At 35.8% G+C, this 23,716-nt stretch overlaps 1 protein-coding gene and 1 long non-coding RNA gene across 2 annotated transcripts in view; one reads left to right on the forward strand and one right to left on the reverse strand.

Annotated features, from left to right (window-relative positions):
* Positions 1-23,716, forward strand: part of LOC136751797 (uncharacterized) — a 44,982-nt gene that overhangs the window by 12,169 nt on the left and 9,097 nt on the right. The gene's annotated exons all lie outside the window — the stretch shown is intronic.
* On the reverse strand, positions 10,345-23,479 carry shox (shox homeobox). The gene is made up of 6 exons (XM_066706801.1): positions 23,119-23,479; positions 20,697-20,905; positions 16,227-16,284; positions 15,750-15,838; positions 13,012-13,189; positions 10,345-12,704 (listed from the first exon to the last, which is right to left on the reverse strand). Exons 1-6 carry the CDS (start codon positions 23,369-23,371, stop codon positions 12,583-12,585), a joined length of 909 nt encoding a protein of 302 aa, XP_066562898.1. The 5' UTR covers positions 23,372-23,479; the 3' UTR covers positions 10,345-12,582.

The raw sequence follows: 23,716 nt of genomic DNA on the forward strand, positions 1-23,716 counted from the left end.
TTCCATTTCAGAATGCTCTGCTATGTCCATATATACACATCACACACACACACACACACACACACACACACACACACACAATGTGCCTTGTACATGGAAAATAAGACATCTTTTTGTATTGTTGTTTTTTCTTTACCAAGGCTCTGAATGGTGTACTTGGAATCTAAAGCAATATAGCATGATCTGTGGGAATGTGGCATGTTTTGATATGTATGATTGGCACAGCCTCTGTTAGAAAAGGTTTGGTCTTCAAAATTAATTAAATAATTAAATTAAATCTTTTAACATAGGCTCCTGATTGGTTCCCAAAGTTCCAAATTCCCTGGGTGGAGTGGAGAAATCTATTGAAGCCCCCATAAATGGATGCAATTTCAATTTTGTCATTTGTTGGGCAGGTGGTTGTGAATCCTGGCTTGAGTGCATGTCTTTGGCCAAGCAGTGGGTGTAGCTGTGCAATGGCAATACAAATACTCTTTATTTTACCCTGGTGGAACTTCTAATTTCTAAGATTTGGCATTTGCAGTGGCACAAGGGAGATTATAGGTGTGTTCTTGTGTGTTCGTTTTCTGGTTTCCTGTAAGGACGTCACTGTAAACATTCATTTTTTCCCAGCAATGATTGCTTTTTGTTTTCATCATGTGGGCCAGCTCTTTTCAAAGACAGTCTAGCTAGTTTGATGTATTAGAACCCGTTTTCACTGGGAAATTAAGTGTTATGTGATGTCTTTCCTGACAGCAAACATTCATGCCTTAAAGTTTTTTTTTTTTTTTGCCCCCACCTGTCGACCAGTTTAGAGCAAGCTGCTCCAACTGACTGAAGGAGCTCGTTATTGATTAAATAGATCTAAAATCATACAGCATGGAACACAGACTTAATGCTGTTTTTCACGTCAAGGACTTGAGGTCCTTTGCCCGTTGCTTCCATTGGTTGGGTGTCATTTTGTTCAAAAGGTGGGTTGGTTAAAAGAGATGGTAGTCAGATATACTGTAGTGCCATCCTAGAAATTCCTTCTTCATCTTCATCATCATCTTCTTCACGAGTCATTCTGGAACCCTGATTATTTTACTATTATAATTATTCTTAGTAGTAGTAGTATTAACTATTGATTTAAAAGTCAATAGAGTCCAAACATACCTCCATGAAGATTTCCACACTTTTTCTACAAATTGTAGGGTCATTTGTTTTTCACACTATTTAACACTTTTTTGTAATTGGCATTCCTACACCTTTAAGGCCTTAAGCCACATGCTTTCTTGCCAAGATATAAACATCTAATTTTCAGAAAGTCCCCAAATTACCCCCGAGATTATACACCATGATTAACATCAAGCTTTCAAGTGATATGACGACCACAGCATATGGTTTTATCATACTGAGCTCATAAGTGTTTATTAACTCAACTATTGTTATGTAAGAATTGTTGTTTTTTTATAAAAGGCTTTTAAATTTCAATTGTATCTATTCTTTGCAATGGTTGTATTTTACAAATATATTGCTCTTGCTGTTGGTATAGTTAATTATTATAATGGTAAAAGAAAGAAACTAAATAAAAGAACAACCCAGACTTCCTGTAGGCTTTTGACAACCCGCCTCGTTTTTTAACTTTTGCCATTTTGCAAGAGATAGCCATTGATTTTGTAAGCAGACATTTTCCTATATATTGATTTTAATAAACTGCTCATAACCCCTGTCACTGACAGCTGAATGTTATCAGTAGGTTCAATAACCAAGTAAATATGTTTATTTTTATATTGCTTTTTAATTTTGTTTTGTTTTGATTTTTGGAGCCTGTTTGTCTGCCACTAGCTTTGAAGAACATGACATTGAAATTCCTTTTTTACATTTATGATGCAAGCCAGTCTTTTGCTGTTGTTGATTTGGTTGCCCTTGTTGATTATAAAACTGTGAATTTTCTTCCATTGTAGTTGAGTATTTAAAGGTGATTATTTCTACTTCTGCCAACACCTAACAAGACTAACTGTAGAAAGCAAAGAAAAGGCACCTGGGTCTTGCTGTCAATATTAAGACTTTTAAGTGTTAAATATAGTGAAAATGTGTTTCTCACTAAAGGCTTCGAAATGTTTCTGTTATTTGACACAGTTTATTAAAACGATTGCTATAATTAGCACAACCTTCTACAAATCAAGAAAAATCAAGGTTTCATGTTGCTGTGCATAGGGTTCAGATGTATTTTATCTTTTTGTTTTATTTTTAAAATTATCCTGACAGGGTAGTATGTAAAAAAGACATCTCCTTACAGTTACACCTGTTTACTGCATGGAATACAGTTTTAGTTGAAAGTATTTACACCTTTTGTTTGGAAAAATGGTATTTGGCGATTCATTTTTATAAATGTTATATACATATCAGTGTTATTTTTATGGAGGTTGTTGAACACTGAGTAACCCTGGGTTAAACTATAAAGAGTCCAGTTGACTGAACCGAGTTCAAGTTCAGACACAGGTAATTGGTGCAATCTAAACTGTCTTATCTTAGTGTGACTTCCTGTTTTTCTTCAGTTGTACCTATGCTATTTATACGTTTTCTGTATTTTGATTAATTATGTCAGTGAAATTTGCCACTGCTGACTAGGTACAACTGCTACTTTTGTAGCAACAAATCTATAGTCTCATATTTACAGCAGTGTAGAGAACCCTACCATCTTAAAATTAGCAAAACATAGAGAACTTATTGTTACAGACCCTCCTCCTGCTCGGTCCTTGGGATGCGATTGTAAAATAATGGTCCTATACTGTGGCTGCTGTGGTGAACATATAAGGCGTATGTCTTAGTTTCTCTAAGCATCTGAAAAATGACTATAATAATGCTATCCTTATGCCAAGACGGCTCATTTTAATGTGGTTAATGCAGTAGAATGTGCCATGAGGTTAGTTAGTGTACAAAATGTGTTTAGCAAATAAATCTATGTGCTTCATAGTGTGTGTGCGTGTGTGTGTATTATGGGGTTGAAGTGATGGAACTGCTTGCCTGTTCAAGATTAGGGATTAGGTCAGTACGCTGACTGTACTGGAAGGGATTTGTATTTCACACAATACATGAGTCATGAATGGAAGGTGTTTTGCGTCTTGCGTATGGGTAGAGCTTTGCTAAACTAACATAATATAATAACTTAGCATAACTAGTATAATAATTTAAAGTTTGTTTGGATGAGCAGCACAACACCAATCACAGAACAGAGCATGCACAAGCACTGCAGTCAATACTACCTTGGAGCATCATGCAGGTTGTGTCACAAATGCTTATGCAGCAGGATGTAATTTATTGGAAAACTGGGTAATTCCTTTATGGTTGGGGTTGGATAATTTTAATTTGGTCAAACTCTGTAGGCCTAGTGGATCACCTGCTGTCACGTGACCAATTACATTTGCATATATTGTAAGTAAGGGGATTTGCCATTTTAATGTTTCTTCTCCTTTAATTATTACTGCTTCTTCTTTTCCTGAAAGTGTTTCATACTGTATGAGCTGCTAACACAGGCACCGGGTGTAATTATGTAGAACAGTATCATGTAACCATTAAAGAACAGCTAGTTAAGGTTGTTCTGATTGCAAGCTCTCTTACCTACTTGGATCTCAACAATCATGGGAACCATTCCCTTCTGTAGCCACTTATTTACCATTTCTGCATTGAAAGAATCCAATTCAGCATAGATTACGTTGTGCGTGTGTGTGTGTGTGTGTGTGTGGGTGTGTGCGTGTGCATGTGTGTGTGTGTGGGGGAGTTGTTTGTCTTATTCACTTAGTTTTATTCCCTGTTTGTCTCCCTGCCCTCCTGACTTTTGAGTAACAAGCTGAAGGGGCAGACAGTTAACATACCCTGTATTGTTGCAGGAATGCTGTGGCCCTAGAGTTCCTACTCTTCCTGTGTTACTTCATAGAGCTTCACAAAGGACACCTTATTAACTGCTGTTTTTCTTGATTAAGCCACGCTCATAAATGCACTGTAATTGCATGGCCGCGGCATAGAACATAACGCTATTATTAAACAATCAATCTTTGTAATTGACCTCATGTTGGTTTTCGGGTTTGAAATGGAAAAGGACCCGGGCTGTCATGTGTCAGAGAAATGGAATGCGATCCTATGCTAAGCACATTTCTGTCCATTTAAACATTGCACATTACAAATCAACTATAACTTACAAGGTCAGCAGGCAATCAAACCTTGGAGTAGAAAATGAGCTCTTGAGCACCTATTCATATTACTAATGCCGACGGATTACTTTTTAATTAAATTAAAAACAAATGGGACTCACATCCTGAATACATGCCTGATACGAAAGGGTACAATAAAGAGAAAAGGAAAACTGTTAGTGCAGTAGCCAGTGCATGACTGACTCAAGACTGTCAAATGTGTTTAATTTGCCTTTCGTTAATAAGGCCTATTCTATTCATTAGCTGATCATGTACACCAAGCCTTTTCATGCCATTCTATATTATATGTACGTTAATTCTCGGCAAGACACCAATGTATGATTCTGAAAGCACTTTTTTCAGGTCATTTTATTATTAATTCTATCAATAGTAATTAAAAAGGGCATCTGAAACACAATCATAATTTAATGTGCATTTAAATGTATTTAAATACATGTCCCAAAACTATATTTACAGTCAATGTCATGAAGAACATGAAGAACATTTCAACATTTCAATTAAAGCAGATTTAGTTTTTATAAGTAGCATCCACAACTGCAGCTTATGGTCTTTTAAGATTAAATATAGGATCACACTGTAACACCATTACCTTGAATGAATTACCTTTGTCTCACTAGTAATAAAAGGAGCAAATATGATCACTATTGTGCCAGGTAACTAATCTCCCTGTTTTACAATGACTGCAAAATTCAGGAGTTGAATATATTTCAATATTACCTCAAAACCATGAACTCCTTGGGGACTGTAAGTCTTTCAACACAGACAAACTACAACTTCAAACATTCGATCAAAACGTTTCTAGAACAATTTCATTAAACTGAAAACATTTTTTTAATGTCTTCTAAAAGAAAACAAATTAACAAAGATAACATGTCCAAAATAGTCTGTTTGGCTATTTCCTACTGTTTGGGAAGGCATCTTGGTCTGTGACTGCTGATAAAGTTTATGTCTCAACATTTTAATTAAGTAGCATATTTTTATGCCATTACAAAAGTTTTGTTTTGCTTTGGTTTCAGGGCAACCAGACTCTCCCCTGGGTCAACTCTTATGGTTAAGACCTCTTTAAAGCATACATCAATCAACTGCCAGTTATTGTATATAATAATTATGACATTCCTGCCAATGTGGTGTAGAAGAAGCCCAGATTAAAACATTTACAAATTACATATTCTTTAGAATAAGTCTTTAGAATTTTTATTATATTGTAAGCATCCTGTTTTTTCAGTAAAAATGGCATTCCATCAGCATTTATAAACCATTTTGAAACCTGTCCAAATAATAGTTCTTCACTTTCTAGGCAGGGGTCTTCTTGCACATGGGAAACAATAATGTTGTGTAAAAACTAAATGTAAATACAGGCCAAGAGGAGAAGATTTAGAATGAGGCATTGTCAGGCAATTTAATTCAACATTATAAAATGTATTTGCTATGGTCTGTATATTTTGGCTTTGTTAGAGTAAGCAGGAATATGCAAATAGATATTTGAGAAGAGAATAATTGGAAGCCAAATGTAAGGTTTCCTTATTTAATAAACTACCATTTTAATTAATTGCTCTGCCGAGTGTTTTTGATACTGCCTTATTTATAGGTGAAAGATGAGCTGTGTGATTTGATGAACATTGCCAACATTAATAAAAAGGATGAGACTGAAAAACTAATAGAAAAAACATGTTTGATGCCAGTTATTATTAAGACAGACTGGAATGTGGTACATATTCTCAAACACCTACTTTCTTTTCTCTCAGTGGGAGATTGTCATTAAAGCACCATCCTTTAAAACATTCTCAATTTTCAGAAATGAACTTTCAATTTTTTGCACAGGGATGGTGAGCACAATATCAAAATCGAATTGGCCATTACTTTAAACTGATTATCCTTTATTTTGAATGGGCAGCCATTAATTACAAGCAAGGCAAACATTTTCAATTTAGACAATTATGCATACATTCATTAACAAATTGGTGAGGGAGGGGGTTGGGGGGTCAACATCTGAGTACATTGTTTGCTTTTATTAAATTAAAAATTGTACAAGAAATTAGGGGTAATCCACCTTTCATGCCATTGTTTTAATTAATTTTTGATCCACTGAAAAATGTTTCATTTTGGCTGCTTTTTTCTTACTGTGAGGTAAAAATGTTTTCATAGTATTAACATGTTGGTTTTAATATAGTTTTGCACTGTGGTTGACTCCTGCTACATTTATAGGCATTAGCCAACAAAGCAAACCTAAGCTAAACCAAAATAAACTCTAGTGAAAGATGGCCTTTGATCTCTAGTCACTTACAGTGACTTCAGCACTCGCTCTATTATTTTCTTCTGAAGTTTCAGTGGGAGGTTGTTGTTAAAATTGGCTGAACAGTGCTGAAATTGTATATTCTTGGAATAAGTAGTAGTAATGCTTCATGTGTAATGTCCCAAACTAATTGAAGTAAGCGGAATAAAAATGTTGTCAATACATACACAAGCAGCGAAACTCCAGCTGAAAGGTGAAAAGGTTGCAAATAACTTTTAGAAGGAGCACGAGAATTAATCGAAAGCATATGAACCTATTAAAATCCAGATTAAAACATGAAAACTATACATTTTTACCCTTGTAACTCTATTATGTAAAAATTTTTAAAAACAATGAATCCTGTCTCAATCCTGAATGAGTTGCCTTCAATTTTTTATTTTTTTATTTTGGGTTTTAATTATTTTATTTTAGTATTGTTCTTAGAAACAGTCTCCCTGCTTCTGAAGTGTTGAACAAGTAAGTACTGTCCTCATGTACATTTCTTTGTGTTGCTGGAATTGCAGTTTAGGTAGAGAATAATATTATTAAGCAAACAGTTTTGCCATAGTGTGTAACCTGACATTCAGAGACGATCATGAAAATATCAGAAATTTGATAATGCCACTTTCACATGACCTGCTCCCATTTGACCCTAGTATTGAAAGTTTTCCTGCATGGCTAAAGCAAAGTTCTTTGCATGTTTCGGGCCCTCCAATGAATATGCAGTTAAGTGTCTTTTACGCACGACCAGATGTGATATTTTGCAACGTTAATGTGTATGAATATTTCAGACCTGGCAATTTTAACTGCCTTTCTTTAAGAAGGAATACACCAAGACATATTGATGCCTGAGTAAGAGCATTAAAAAAAAAAAATCTAACGGCACCATAGTAAAGTTTTCTTGTTTTTTTTCTCTTGGCTCCTTTTGTTCACTTGCATTTTCTCTTTTACTCTGTAATAGGTGGGGACATCAGAAAATTATATATAACCTGGAACAAACAAGTCGTTGTACATGGAACATTGTGACTATACAGTTCACCTGCATCTAGGAAAATAAAGCATATAATAAACAACCAATCAATATTCTCCACAGAGTGAGTAAGTTGGTTTTATTTATTTTTAGATATGTATAAGGACATGCAGTACAATTATTTGTAAAGCAAACTCATTTAATTAATTAGCTAACTCTTTAGGTTTTCGTGATGACTCTCGCACATTCCATTCGTGCCACAATGCTTGTCTATTTGAAATATGCTGTGAATCGCATCATGGTTCAGCAGAGGCCCTTGATCACATCTGTTAAATGACGTGCTGAAAAAAATGAAAGAAAGAAAGGGAAGCAGAAAAAAATAGAGCAGGCCACCAATATGTCCCTGCTAACCATTGTCGTATATTCAGTGTATATACGGAGCTTGTATTCAGTCTTTCGAATAACATTTAAACAATCAGGCATGTAAGAGGGTCCCCTTCTCTGTTTAGCGTAATATTTATTGTGGTTCTGTGCTTCTTGTTTTGAAACCCACATTCTTGATCAAGGGGGACTAAGCCAGATTTTAATTTGAAACAGCGAGTCTGCATTTCTTACACAGTGGATGTGCCCACCCTTTGTTACAGCTTAATTTGGAGACTGCTGGTTGCAAAGCTTTTCATTTCAGTTCCATTGCAGCATCCATTTTCTTTTCTTTTCTTTTTTTTCACAACATAATTGTGCTGCTTTTTAGGTAATTTGCCAGGAAGATGCTCTATCCCCTGTGGTTTATTTTTAATATATAATTTCCTAATGCATCCATTTGTTTTGTGTTGTTAAAATATCACTCTTTCCTTTACCTTTCGTGCTCCTCGAAGCAAAATGCAAACTGATGCACTACAGTACTGCGGCTGAAAGAAAATTTAGGGGAGATAAATGCTGCTGCAAAAGCATTAGGACTTGACAGTCAATCATCCTTTGAAGTGAGCAGATTAAAAATGTTAATTCTTTGTCTTATGTGTCTCATGATTGTGTTCTCAGACTTCAAGCAGACCTTTTTACATGGTCTCCACTTTGCTTTCAGAGAAAAAACAATCATAACTTTCATGTTATGAATTGGTTGCATGATTATGCTGTTGCTTAATTGCATTAAGTATTTCCCCTGTAATCATAATTAAAATAAATCGGCAATGAAAGAAAACATGGAAATTGTGCTTTAAATGGCAGGACAACAAATATAATTAGTTGCCCTTTGCAATCCAGAAAGCATTCTTTGTTAGTCTTGTTGCAAATAAAATAAAGGCCTGCGCTAAAAATAGCAGCTTTTAATGTTCAAAAATTGTTCACGTTCCTCTGGATAAAAAGGGCAGCCAACTGCCCCCGAATAGCTGAGAGAATTTATTGTAATTTGAGTGTGAATTTATATCAGTCAGCTTTCTCCACCTCCTTGCCAGCAACATATCAGGGCCCTGTGCTAGAGGGGGAATCAAATCACTGCTTCACTTGACACCACTAGTTAGCCACTCTTTCAGGAGCCAAGCACCTAGATTGCGATTTTCAACTTCAAACAAGATGTCGTATTTTCACTTTGCCATACTGAGTATAGCCTCAGACGTTTTAAAAGCTCAGAAGTAACACTTAACCTGGCAACACTTTGTCTCTGATGTTCACTCATGAATATGCCGATGTGGAGTGTGGGTTAGAAATTGGACACAGGCGGTGGTGTGGACTTAGGGTTTCAGACTGTTTGCAGATTCATTGACAATAGCATGACCCCATGCGTAATGCAGAACATTATGACACAACGGTCGTTGAGAGGTTTGCTTATTCGCTGCTATGTGTTGATATATTTCAATTTCCTTGTTGTTTTTGCTAGTCTCTTAGATGTGATATAAGCATTACTGGCTACATAGATAGTTATCATCTTGGGCCAATATCATTCAGTCTTCATGCATGACTTGCTGAAGTACAAATTACACATGCAGCAACCTTTTAGGGTACTAGCTTAACAGGAAGCTGTTTGACTATTTCCCTGATGTTATTCAGACAAGAAAGCATTATGCCGCGTGCTATAATTACTCCATGTACACACATCTGGAATTAAGTTCTCAAAGGAAACTAATATACATCAAAAATGTAGACATTTGTAATGCACAAAAGAAAAGTTTAAGTGTGCCAACTGAGCAAAGCTCTAGAATACATTTCAAAACCTGTATAGTCAAGCGGTGAATTTGGGTTGTATTTTGAAAAACTGTTATTGGGGAGGGGAAGGTTTGTCTCAACAATACTTATCAACTTTGTTTTTTCATTACAAAACACAGGCAGACAGCTCCCTGTCACCTTACTTGTTTATAACGCATTCTTCCCAGAATGTTTACCATTTAACTTTTTGTTTTTTTGTTTTCTTCCTGTAAGTTGGCTCCATTTTAACAACTTATAGTTTTCATGCACATCATATTTATATTCAAGTATTTTTTTTTATTTTTTTAAGGGTAAAATGTCAAGTCTGCCTTCAGGGGCATTTAGATCTTGGTTCGAGCTAGCTCAATTTTCTCTCTTGGCACATGTTGAATTGCATTGTAAGAATTCTGATCACTCACATGGAAACTGTAAAAATGTCAGCACTAGACTGATATTGCTATTGATCCACCCATCATCCCACTTGCCTTAATTATTGAATGATCGCTTTGTAATCGTTTTTTGCCTCCACCACCCACCCCCCTTTTTTTAATACGTATTGATTAATATTGAAATTCCCTGTTTCTTTATTTTGTGTCAGTCGAGAATAAAGTGCCTTGTAGATATACTAAATATAACAATTGCGTAGGTTGGCCAGGAAGCTCCATCATATGTTGCCTTCTTTCTTCAGGCATATAGACTACTCAGTGCATCCTTTGTCAGATTTAAATATAGGCATAAAATTATCATTAGACTGCAGTACAAATACTTATAACTTTATTAATAGTTTACTTGTACAAGATGTACATTCATATTGTGTGATTAAAAAAACAAACAAATAAAAAACACCCTTTAACTAAACTGTATGGTGAGCCCATGTTTAAGCATGCTTGCATAAATCACAAAAAATAAAAAATAAAATAATAATAATAATAGTTATAATAATGTTGGGTACAACAAGATCTCTATGGAGCTTAAAGAAAACTTTTGACATGTTTGAAAAGTTTCATCATTTTTCTTACCATCCCTGAAATGTTTGTAAACTCAGACACACTACATATTAAGCACACAGTGTACTACACTCACACGTTCTGTTCAAAAGGTTGCAAAAGTAACATTTTAAAAAAATATAAAAATAAATGCAAAGCCATGTAAAAATTTACACTCATAATTAAAATATTCCTCATTTATAAACTTTCAAACGAAACAATAAATAAAAAGCACCCATGAGTTCAATCATTAAAAGAAATGGAAACATTGCTAAACAATGGCTAAGATGGCTTGTGAACCGAAAAAATGTTTTTTTTTTCACAATTAGTGATATATTGTTAGAGGTAGACCTTTACTAGGATCATTACTGAGATCAAAGGCAATGATGAAGTATTGACAAAGCAGTCCATTTCATTTGGTAGTGGAATTGCGTCATCCTCTTACACCACCACTCAAAATAATAATAATAATAATTAATACATTTGTTTATATTTTTAAGATTTTAAATTCATTTTTAATAACCATAAAGCAAAGTAAATGAATTATGCGATATAAACTACCAACGTAAAACAAAAATAGGGTAAAGTATGTTAAGTTATATTTTACAAAAAGCAGCATAAAAATATAATTGTCAGCATGGTTCCATTGGTTTTAGCTGAATATGACAAAGGTAGTTTCTATTGTAATTGAATAAGCTTGGCATTTAAACTACATTTTGTTTTGAAAAACAATGTATAAATTACTCAGCTGCTTTTAAGTATTTTGTTAAATTAAGTAACAAGACATTTTTTAAACTTTGGTGGATTTGAAAATGGATTTACCAGTGTCAATACTTTACACCAGTTGTTTTTGTTTGTTGTTTTTTGTGTGTGAATATTTTCTAGATCCTAGTGTTGATCTGTACAACATCAAATAAAAGTGCTATTGTCTACCTCAACAAATTAAATACTTTTTTCTTTGTTGATTTTTGTTTTATGTGTACAAAACTATGTTTAATTACCACCAAACTCCAGGAGTTATGGCTCATGATTGCTTATGAATTCATACCATTTACATTTTTTTGAAAAAAAAAGAAAAAGAAACAGAAAAACCTGTCCGTTTGGCAAAGAAACTCAACACATTGATTATCAGTGCCAAAAAAAGACTGAAAATCACTGTTTTACTGCTATTCTGACTAAACTTTTTTTTAATATTTACAGTATTGCACTTTACTGCACTTAATTGCATTTCAGTTAGACTGATGCTTCATTCATATTTAAAATTAAATAATTGCAGTTACCCTTTGTCCTTTTCAAACATGTCACAATACTGCCTTTTGGTGACATTTGAGAAGGGTTTGCAAAACTGAGCTTCACCCCAATCTGCATTTTTCTTATTTTTTAACCCCCCTCATTTAGAAGTAGTATTTGCTTGTAGCATGGATTGTAAACAACTAGAAAGCATGACCCGAAATGCAAAAGCTATTTTCACTTAAATTTTCCGGTCAAAAACATGATTAATAGAAAAAAAAAAAAAAGCTCCTGCCAACATATACTCAGCAGAAATACAGCAACACACAAAACAATTCCTTCCAAAAGCAAGAAAGAAAAAAAGAATTAAAATGAGCAAACACGTTAAAACTAATGCTGTGTTACTGCGGTTTCGCAGGCATCCACAGCTTAAATAATAAGCTGTAATAATTTAAAACATCTTTGCAGAAGATTTCAAATAGTGGAAGTTGTTTTCATGGCAGTGATTAATATAGTTGGACACATCTCAGGTGCGATGGAGGCCAGCCCCACAGAAGTCATTAGTTCAGTCAGACGCATGCACTGGGCAAAGGCAGGAACACAGTGGTTGGAGGCGAATATGGCCATTTTTGCAAGTTTGAGTATCCAAGGCCTCAGTGTCTTTCTGTCAACACAGGTTGTCTGTCGGTATCAGTGACGTTCTTGTTTTTTTTGTTTGTTTGTTTGTTTGTTTTTGTTTGTTTGGCCTGCTAGTTTTTGTTTAAAGTCTTACTATCATATAAGCAGGTCATCAGACAGAGATCCACACAATTTTTGTATGTTCCTTGGGCTGTATTCATTCGAGAGGAAAGTGACCAACACGGGCCTGTAGAGATGCCTCCCAGCCGAGTCTTTGCCTGTTGGTGAAATAGGAAAGGTTGATTTCATTGGTATTTAACTATTATCTTCTACAAGTGGTTGTTTTGGCAGCTGGTTCTGTGACATTTTTCTTTTAGGTTTTTTCTTTCTTTCTTTCTTTCTTTCTTTCTTTCTTTCTTTTTCTTTTAATTGTGTGTGTGTCATGGCCTTTTCACAGCCACAGTCTTGTGTGAGAAGCAATTATTAGAGTTCAGAGCGCCGGAGATGCCCGTGGAGGTCAGAGTCCTAGCGCCTCTGCGTGTTTTCTTGCCTTGAGCCTGAGGTCAGCGATACTGGAGTTCTTACTGTTGCTTTTGGCGGCAGCAGCCACAGCTGCCGCGGCAGAGGCAGTGTCTGCCAGCGACGCGATTGGTAGTCCGAAAGGAGGGGGTGGGAACATCAGGTACGGGGCGTGGGCAGCCAGGTGGGGGTGGAGGTGAGGATGGGTGTGCGCTACTCCTTCCAACTGCAGCTGGGCTTGAACCTGGGGAAGAAAACGGGCAGCCGTCAGAATTGATATTCTTGATTACAGTCCCTTCACACAGGGGCTGAGATTATAAACATTTGAATTAAACGCTGAACAGAAGTTAGCCATCGCCTCTCAGTGGTGTGTTATCAATGCATCTACTATGCCAGGAGTTCCAGATAAATGATTATATCTTCAGATGTTCTCTCTCTCTCTTTCTCAGTTTTATATTTTAAAATGCCCCCACCCCCTCCAGAATTAGCTTTTGAAAATGATGAGTAGAAAAAGGACAACGCAGAATAAGGGCTGAACTAGGTGAATGCTTTTTCTCTGCCGGCCAAAACAATACATTCTTCAAAACAAAGCACAGGGATTTTACCATGTTGTTCTGAGGCAGTCAATTTAAAGAAGAAATAGAAATTGGTGTAATAATATGACCACTTTCATCTTACAAGCTACATTAAAACACTATACAATTTCATACCATAACTGTATGTTTTTATGATGATTTTATTTTCCTGTAAATTATTTATTTTTATAAATATTGTTTTTTGTCCAGCTGGAACTTAATTTTAATTTAACGGAATAACTGCATTGTGGGTGTGTTGCAGGCAGTCGAGAAAATGGAAATAAAAACTGTGTTTCCAGAAATCATTAAAGAAAAACAGCAGAATGAACAAATTATTTTCAGGATGCTATTTTTTTTTAATCACGCATCACACATCGACCCATATTAAAATGAACCTGTCTAAGTCCCCCACAACACTAATTCGGCACCACTGGTCGAAATTTCAGCCATCTCCATGACCCTTGGCCTCCGCCCCCGCATGATGCACAAGGCCGGGCTCGACGCCACTGCGGTGCTTGAGTGCTTGGTGTGCTTCTGCCTACATATCTGTGGAGGCTGCCCGTGTTCATGTGTCAGGGCCCTGTGCATCTTCAGCAAACATCCACGATCCCCCCATTAGGCCCCCATTAATCACTGTAGGCTACTGTCTACCAACCTCCCTGGTCCGTAATTGAACAGTTAGGGAATGATAAGCAGACTTGGAGATAAGCTAACGTGAATCGTCACTATGACTGGGACTGCGGGTGTCTGATTTATTGTGGTGATTTTCAGATTATATATTTTTTCTCTCCCTTGTGAAAGAATAAGTATACTACGCATATACATTCAACCGAAAGCGCGGGGGTGGGGAGAGTGGGAAGTAGCATGTTTTCAGTGTAGCATGACTACACTGGGGGGAAAAAATATATATATATTTTTTTTTTCCTCCTTTTGTTTTTGAAGTATATATTGCATTCCTGGAAATACCATTGTTGAGCAGTGTATCGCAGCAGCAGGGCAACAGGTGGTGGCCATTTGAGAGAGATGGGAACTCCTCTGTATGTACCAGCACAGACCCGTCGGCATGCAACTCTCCTACCCTTGTGCTGCCCGTGTCGCTCACAGCCAATCACCAGCATTTCTATATTTCTGCCTTTCATTACCTCTTTTATCTCCCTCTGCTACGTTTTCTGTTGGCTTAATTAGTGCCGGGAAACACAGACGTTTTTCCCTCTCGCTCCACACTCACGCACATGCACACACACCCCAAATCAAATGGCACAGAGTGGGTCTAATGTTTCGCTTTCAAACCCGAGCCCCTGAGGTAAAAGAAGACCCTGGACTGAGCTACATTTACACTGTGCTATTCTTTGTTTCACAGCGTCCTTCATACGGAGAGGCAATAACTCTAGCAAATCTTCTGGAAATTAACTGCTTTCCTTCCCCCGCTACATTTTGAATGCGGTGATTGAATATGTTTATTTCACTGATGGTAAGACAGCTGTTGCATCTAATCTGAAAATTGACCAGCATTTGAAGGCCCAATGGGACCCACTGTCGATTGCCTTGAATATACTGTACGGTCTGTGTAAACTGGTACAATTATATCTCCAATTACATAATTTGAAAGTATTTTACTTCTCAAAAATGCCTTTCATATATACTGTCTTAAAATAATAAGCCATTTCCATTACAAAATCATGCTGAATGGCTTATCATATAACCGCAATTGTTCTATTATGTTTTTTCTATTTTTTTATTTTTTTTTGGCGGTTGGGGGGGATAATAAGGAAAGTGTCTCCATTTAGTGTTTATGCATCTGACAATCTGATATTGCACATATTGCTAAGTTCAAACAAAGCAAATGTCTGTGTTCATAAACAAGGCAGAGCACGAGTGGCCAAATATGATCTTGAAGCCTATTCATATAACATCCGTGCTTTTAAATTCATTTGAAAAGTGGTTATTCATATTCGAACCTGGCTTTACACATGCTAATTTCATGAAACCATAACTTGAATTCCCTAAAGATCCTCCCATATAGAACCTACTCTAAATCAGGACTTGAGTATTTTTGTGTGTTTTTCTATTTGTGTATGTGTTTTGTTTTGTATGATAAAGGTCAGATGACACATTAACACATTCCTGTGAAATGTGTCAATGTTTTGGTCTGACACATTCTGGTGTACCTCAGTGAGAATATTGGTTATTTTTTAGGTGAGCAGTTTAATGTAGATGAAAAATAGGTACCTGTTGGAAAGGCATTCTTAAAGCGCCCATATTCACATAGGGGGCAACTCTGCAGGCATCCAAATGGCTAGCTGTACCCAAAATTACACCTAGAGAAAAACAATAGCATGTCAGTGAACCACACAATTAAAGCGTACTGGTATCCTCAATTTATTAAGCAGTAAAAATGCGTTTCTCTTAGCATGCAGGTTTCGTTTGCATTGCCCATTGCGAATATTGTCGTTAACTACACAAACGGCGCACAGCACTGTTGTAAATGCCTGGTTTGTTACTGCGTGGCCATTTTTTACAACAATAAAACATAATATTCGACATGCTCACAATACAAACATCGATTAACTCTAGGTTTTACAAAATCGTTGACTCTATCAAAGCCTGCGGCTTCATCAATGTTTACCAATTACTCGGTATGATATATTAGGGCGTACATTTTAATCACATCAAATAAATATAGATTCAAAAGTCAAATTAATGTACCTTTATGCATTTGATTTTCTTGTTTTCGACATTTAGCTCTTCTGTTTTGAAACCAAACCTAAAAAATAAAAGGCCATTGGAAATTGAAGTGAAACTGGATCGATGAACATGAATTTGATTCGATTTGTCATTTAAGAGAAGATAGATGAAGCACATTCTCAGTTACATCGTCATTAATTTAAAATACAATGTAAGTAATTCAATCAAGCATTGGTTGAAGTCATTCATATTAAATTCATAAAGTACGTGAGACGGTAAAACGGTAAATTACACTCGATTTCTAACCTCAGCATACTAAGCCAAAACCAATTTGACTGGCCAAATATAATCTATTATTATTATTATTATTATTATTATTATTATTATTATTATTATTATTATTAAATTATTTTCCAAAATCAAGCATATGGGCACATGGTTTTAATGTGACATTAGGTGATTCCCGAACTTGCAATTTACGAAAGAGTCCACCGGTGTTTTTTTCTAATGCAGTGCAAAATTAAAATTATATTGATATACTTAATGTCTTGAGTAAATCCCTGGTTATTTACTTTAATTTATTGTTGTGATTAAAGCTATAGGAATTTTCGGAATTTGAACCTTTGATGTTATCCCACTTGCCAAAAGATCATATGGTTAATTAATATTAACTTCACTTCCCACATTAAATTAATCTACCGTGTTTCCCCCGACGGCATTAATGATGGTCATTTGCAAGAGTGTAATTAGTGATAGAAAGACATCAAAGGGCATTGTTTAATCACCCAAGGTGGCGACGCCATTTTTTTACACGGTTTAAATTTTCTAAACCACAACTCAATGCAGAAGTAATTATGTGTTTGTCAATAAAATACACAGTACTGGAGATTAACACAGTCGATTTGTGTATAAACTGCTAAAGATAGCCCAATTAAAATTATATATACAGCTCTGGAAAAAAATAAGAGACCACTCCAAGTTCAGAAATCAATGTTAAGTGGTCTCTTAATTTTTTCAAGAGCTGTGTATATATATATATATATATATATATATGTGTGTGTGTGTGTGTGTGTGTGTGTATATATATATATATATATATATATACACACACACACACACACACACACACACACACACACTGAAATCTAGCCATCTTTGACAAAATAATCTGTTTACTAGAAACAATTACAATAAAACTTTCTAGAGATAGTTGCTCCAGGGGACGCAGTGATGTTTTGGTATGTTAGATATTATGAAAGTGTTTGAGATTGTTTAAAAACTTTATATATTTATAATTGTATCAAGGATAAAAACAAATCCATCAGACACAGGTATTGTCTCTACACAGCCTTTTCCGTTTTATATGTAATGTAAACCAAAACATGACCAAGTGATAGGGTTACGCATGGATATGTGTTATATGTATTATTATTATTATTATTATTATTATTATTATTATTATTATTATTAAGGACTAGTTTACAGAGACTCTCATAAGGCTAATAAATCAAGCATTTTACAGCTCAAGATCAATCCCAATTAGCCATGAATATGCTAAGCAAAGTGAACTACACTGGTTTAGACAGTTATTTCTTCATTAAGGATCACTCAATGATGCGCTTCACAAATACTCTAATCTGATTTCCTTTTGATTTTTATTAGAGACAGTGAATAATGACATTTAATTTAGCTCTGCACCAGAAACCAAAAGATATTAGTCGTAATTGAATTACTGCCTGCTCCTCACTACGGTCTCATAACTTTCAATTAGACCTGTGACAGCTGGCTGGTGTGGGCTTTTCTGTACCACACTAAAAATATGGGTTAATATGAGCTCCCTCTACCACAGGACTCACAATTTACTTACAATAGATTTTCGGCGTAAATTGAAAATGGGTCCCTTAGCGACTGACGTGAAATATACCGCAATTTTGTACAATATCCGAAAACTGCCCAAATGTCCCTCTCAGCCTTTTGCGCATTCAGAGCCATGTTATGCGAGTTGATATGCATATTTCTGCGAGCTAACATGCTTTTTTCCTGATTTCCTGACTGTAACGTTTTGTTTTTTAGTATTACCCTGATGTATAGTCATTTTGTTGTTGCTGTTGTTTGAAAGGGACCGTTTTGGGCTGTTGTTGTGCTTGCAAGCTGTCACAAAGCCTTGCGTTGTGGCTTCGTCTTCCCATTAACGTAGAGAACAAGTGATATCCCACTGAAAGAGTTACGGTGAAATTCAATTATTTCTAATCCATTTTTATGGGAGCAGTATATCAAGCCATTGGCGGATATTACAGAGATAACGTTAGACAAAATGAGGTGAGTGACATAAGCAGGTGTCCCCTGCAGCGGCAGTTCAATCTCTTCATTAATGTTTATGATGTGGTTAGATGTATCTGCAGTACATGAGCAACTTTCACTAGTGCATTTAGCTGCAGTAAGGACTTCTAAACCAGACTAAGTTAGCAACGCACAAACGCATTTCTGCACCTGTGCAATCCTTTAAAAGCTAATATATACCTGCAACAATGTTACTTTATACTTAGAATTACCCATTGCTTAGTGATGGTGCTACTGTGAGTATTATTAGTAGATATTACTGTTGCTGTGGTCATACATCGTCCTATACTAGTTCAAAGATCAACAGATTATAAATTGCATCTAGGCATCAAATGTTTAAACAAAAACACATTCAATCAATACATGTTTATGGCTAGAGTACATCTTTTACACCACACCAGGGGAATTAATCTGACAAAGACTTACTTTAATACTAATGCATGTTAATTAAAATGTAATTTTTTAATGCTGAACAATGCGATTCCACCCAACTGGAAATAATAGTCATTATGTATAGATGTAGGTTACTCTTGTGTACGCGGAATATATAAAGCCGTTTTATTAGCTCTTCTGTATTAACATTACTTTTTATTATTATTATTAGTTTGTGGTGAACATACAGGAAAATCAACCCACCTAACACACACACACACTCTCACACACAAACACACACACGTATATTATATACATATACTATTATTCATATAGTCTAACTGGTTGCATGGCATTCGTGGACAATATTTAAAGTTATAAAGAAGAAGTCTGTAAGTGCACATCTAAAACATGTTTAAAACTTTGCCCTGTAGCCTACCTATCGGCTTAAGTTTTTAAGAAACAATTAACAACGAAATAGTAGCCTTCTTTTGAGTTTATTATTGTTATGATTAATAGTATTATTATGAGTAGTAATAATATAATGACGGATTATAATAGAAGCACTACAAACTACATTCATATATAACATGTATTTAAACTGGTTCAGAAAAAGTTTAGAGAGAAAAGGAAAAAAGTTTTAAAAATCTGTTTCAATGGTTACACTTTATAATCATTCGTTTTTTATTTTAAAATGCATTGTTATTGGTCGCCTATGCATAAAATATAGTACAATAAAAATAAAACAAAAGCCTAAAAGCATTTAATACGTACAGTTATTCGTCATTATGTTATAATCTAATTTCTGATTTTTTCTTCATGAAGAAAAGGTGACGCTGGGAAGCGAAATCGTCCTTGAGACTCACGGGCATTGGTATATTAATAACTGAAATATAAAACTTCCTTAAAGTAAGCGATTTACACGTTTTAACTCATGTATTAACTCACAAAGATAATAACGAGCAGGATTTAACACTATAATAGCCAGCACTTCAGAGAATAGACCAGCTGTTTTGTAATATCTTCCACTTCTTTATCAGTTCTGTAATCTGTACATCAATTTCAAAAATCAATATATGTCTGTCATTGTTAAATAATGTATTTAAATGTGCAAGAAAACCCTACCCTGCTCACTTTTCATGAGGTGGGGGGGAATAAATTATGTAGAAATGGCTTTGGATAACCATGAAACAAGGTGTTTGTAATAAAACATGACAGTATCAATTCGAGTCTATTTATCCAACGTTTCACTGCTCAGTTTTGTTTCCTAAATTGAAACCGAGTTCAACTTTGTGCAATTAAACACTTTTCTCGTATGCACGTTTATATCTGTATCGTATGTATACATAGTCCACTAAATGGCGTTTTTTGTTTGTTGGTGGTTGTTGTTTAGTTCTTGGTAAAAGATCCTAACAATCGTTCTGAATAATCCGAAGCAGACATTTTAAATACAATACTTTTGTGTGTGTGTGTGTGTGTGTGTGTGTGTGTGTGTGTGTGCAAAAGCAAGAACTATGAGACAACCCCGTGTGCATGTTTAGATGAAGAAAAAGATACACGTGTTTATCACATCTGTACTGCATTAAAGCATTCATACCTACAACGAGTACATTGCTTATCTGTCAATATATTTAATGTCACCTGCATGTGTTATACGTGTTAATCATGTGTGCATTGATCGGTTGGTGCACATATGCGTTTCAAACAAACACATGCCCTACAATATAGTAACCCTGAAGGACACATGAATGCAATTGTAACAGGGAAGTACAGGCTTACCTGAACCCTAGCCTCCGACAGCCCCAGTCTCTGACTCAACTCCTCTCTCATGAAGGCGTCCGGATAGTGCGTCTCGTCAAACAGCCTTTCCAGTTCGTTCAGTTGCTCTAAAGTAAAGTTTGTCCTACTCCGTCTCTGTTTCAGCTTACTCTGTCCGTCCTCGTCTTCTGATTTCACTTCCTCTTTCTTTTCCTTGCATTCATATATCCCTGCGTGAGCAAAACGACATGCTTAGACCAGGCTTAGCACTGTTCAGACACATCACGGTTCTGTCCGGGGACGGTGCCATCCTGGTGTTGCCTATTGCAGAACAGCTACTACATGTTTGGGTGTACTGGGATCTCCGAATAAGCTCCACTTCCAGCATATGTGATGCAAACTTAAACACAGACTATAATTTCTTAGATATGATGGTGTGTGTGTGTGTGTGGGGGGGGGGGGGGGGGGTATAGGAATATTGACACTTTTTATTATAAACTGTTAGAAGTATATTCAGATTACACAAAGGCCACAAAGCATAGGCACGGTGCATGAATTATATATAATGCATGTATTATACGATAACATTATTGTTCAGACCAGCGAATAATCTTTTTATATTTTACCATTTCCTTGATGTGTGAAAACAAACAATGAATTTGTCTTCAAAGAGTAGACTATCGGACAGATCGAGAAAATGTAACCATCTGACATCATGCATGCTCTGACAGCAAGAGCTGGGCCCGAATCCATTATTCAATTACAACCAGTTTAAAATGCACTCAGTTATATTCGGACATGTGATTTAACTTTGTATTTTTTAAATGACTTTTTATTCATTTTACTTTACCCACAGTCCAGTCTTATAAACTACAAGAAAGTGAAACATTAAAACTGAAATAGCAATATTATTCAGAATAGACTCCCAGGGAGAATATTGATATTAAATCTATAACTTTTAAGATCATCTGTTGTTTTATTTTTTCGTATTTGAAGCTGGTATGTATTGTGTAGAAAGTAAAAATGCATTACGTTTAATAGTAACTCTGTGCGTATATAGTCAATAACAATCGTACTTCCACTGGATCAATAAAACTGCTAATAATCTCATAATTATAATAATAATCATAAAATAATCTTGAAAATCTTGTTTTATTTGAAATATGGGTCTAAGCTTATAACATTTTCTCTTGAAAGCTTAGTCCAGTTTGTCTGTACAGTAAACTATACTATAAAGTCATATACATGTTGAGGCCAGCATTAAAAGTGTGAAGTACTTCATGATAAATTTAACTTTACCAAAGCAATCGATTCAATATTTCTTTTGGACATAAACAAAAAAGGGAGAGGTGCAACTTTATTGCTGTTAAAAAAATATGCTTTATAAACCGAACATAAGTGTGTTATTTATACATTTATTTGTGTATTTATTTGTTCATTGTAGCAAAACACAATTTTATTAAATACATGTAGGCTAATATGTACAAAGGTAAATCCTAAGTGATATATACCTCTGACTTAAAATGTACCCATCCTTATTTAAATACAAATACGTGCATTTTACGACACGACCTGATCAGACTGGAATATACATACTTCCACGGTATTAAAATACATATAAATTCAATTTCGTTTGCAACTAGGCTGTGTACAAGTTTCAACAAAACTACCTTGTTATTGCTTTAAATAACCCTATTTTAGGAAGTGCATATCTATCGTAGCATCATAGGGAAAGCAGTTTAACACCCGGAGAAACGTTTGATTAAACTCGTATTAAATATCACAATTTAAAAATCGCGTAATAAGATATCCCAATTTAAACTGAAATTGTTACATTAGAACAGGTGTGTTATAATTTAGATTGTGTAATATTTGTTTCATGTCTGTATTATGAGTATTAATTATAATTTAATAGAGGCCTCTCTTTTTATGTGTGGCATTCAATTGAAAAGACAGTGCTTGTAGTAGTAGCACACCAGTGTATTTTCAAATTAATTTGATTATCAACTGGATAATTAAAAATACAAACAAATGTCAAATAATCAGACACTTACGGATGTCTAAAGTGCATGTATACTGTAGCGCAATGTTAAGAAAATATATCCCTTTTAGCACACGCGTGGTCTAGTATGTAAATGTAAAAAAACAAAAGTGTACACCACAGCTTCCCGTACAAACTGGACATTTGCCTTCAGATGCAAGCTGAGAAACCATGCCTGTGTTTTTCGACTTGTTCTTGATCTCCTGGTTTGCTGAAGGCTGCACCGACCATAACGTCTTCACTTTCTGGAAATGTATTGACTCCATGCACACACTTGCTTGCTTGTTTTTTTTTTTTCATCACAGCCATCTCCCCGACAGAGGATTTCCGATTTTCACAAACCCCACCACCGACTAGCATGCCATGGCTGCAGCAGAAACCGGGAGAGGAAATGCAACTTACCTTCTGAAGCCCTGCTTACATTAAACTCCTTCAGTTTGTCCTTTTCCAGCTCGACGTGCTCTTTGTAAAGGTGCACCGGACAGTGGTTGCTGGTCTCGGTAATGTCCTGGAGGTTGGTCTCTGAGGTCCCCAGCTCCCTGGCTCTTGCTAAGCCACTCTCCAAAACTTCCCTGTACGTGATACTCTCCTTCTTGCTGCTCTCCTTGGTTTTCTGGTCGAAAGATTTGGAGACGAAAGCAGTAAGTTCTTCCATGGCTGTCTAGTGGTCCTGCTCACAGAAATCCACTTTATGTTCACTAACGGTATGTGGGTCCTTTTGCTCGGATACGGAGGCGGTGATATGGGGGTGTAGAAGGTTAGATCACTCCTGCTGTTATGTCTGTGTTTTGGAGATCACACTATTTATACATGGCTACCTCAGCCCAGCCCCCATCTCCATGTCTTGAGCAATTACAGACGGCTCCCACTGTCTGAATGCAACTTTCAGCAGCTTTTCCCCAAATCAACGCAGCAATGGAGTCTGCTAATTGAATTGCATTTCATCCTGATACCTGCGACAGTGGCCTGAACAGCTTTCCAGTACAAATGCGCATTGAAG

Source organism: Amia ocellicauda, chromosome 6 (assembly GCF_036373705.1).
Source record: "Amia ocellicauda isolate fAmiCal2 chromosome 6, fAmiCal2.hap1, whole genome shotgun sequence".
In the NCBI taxonomy this organism is placed as follows: Eukaryota; Metazoa; Chordata; class Actinopteri; order Amiiformes; family Amiidae; genus Amia; species Amia ocellicauda.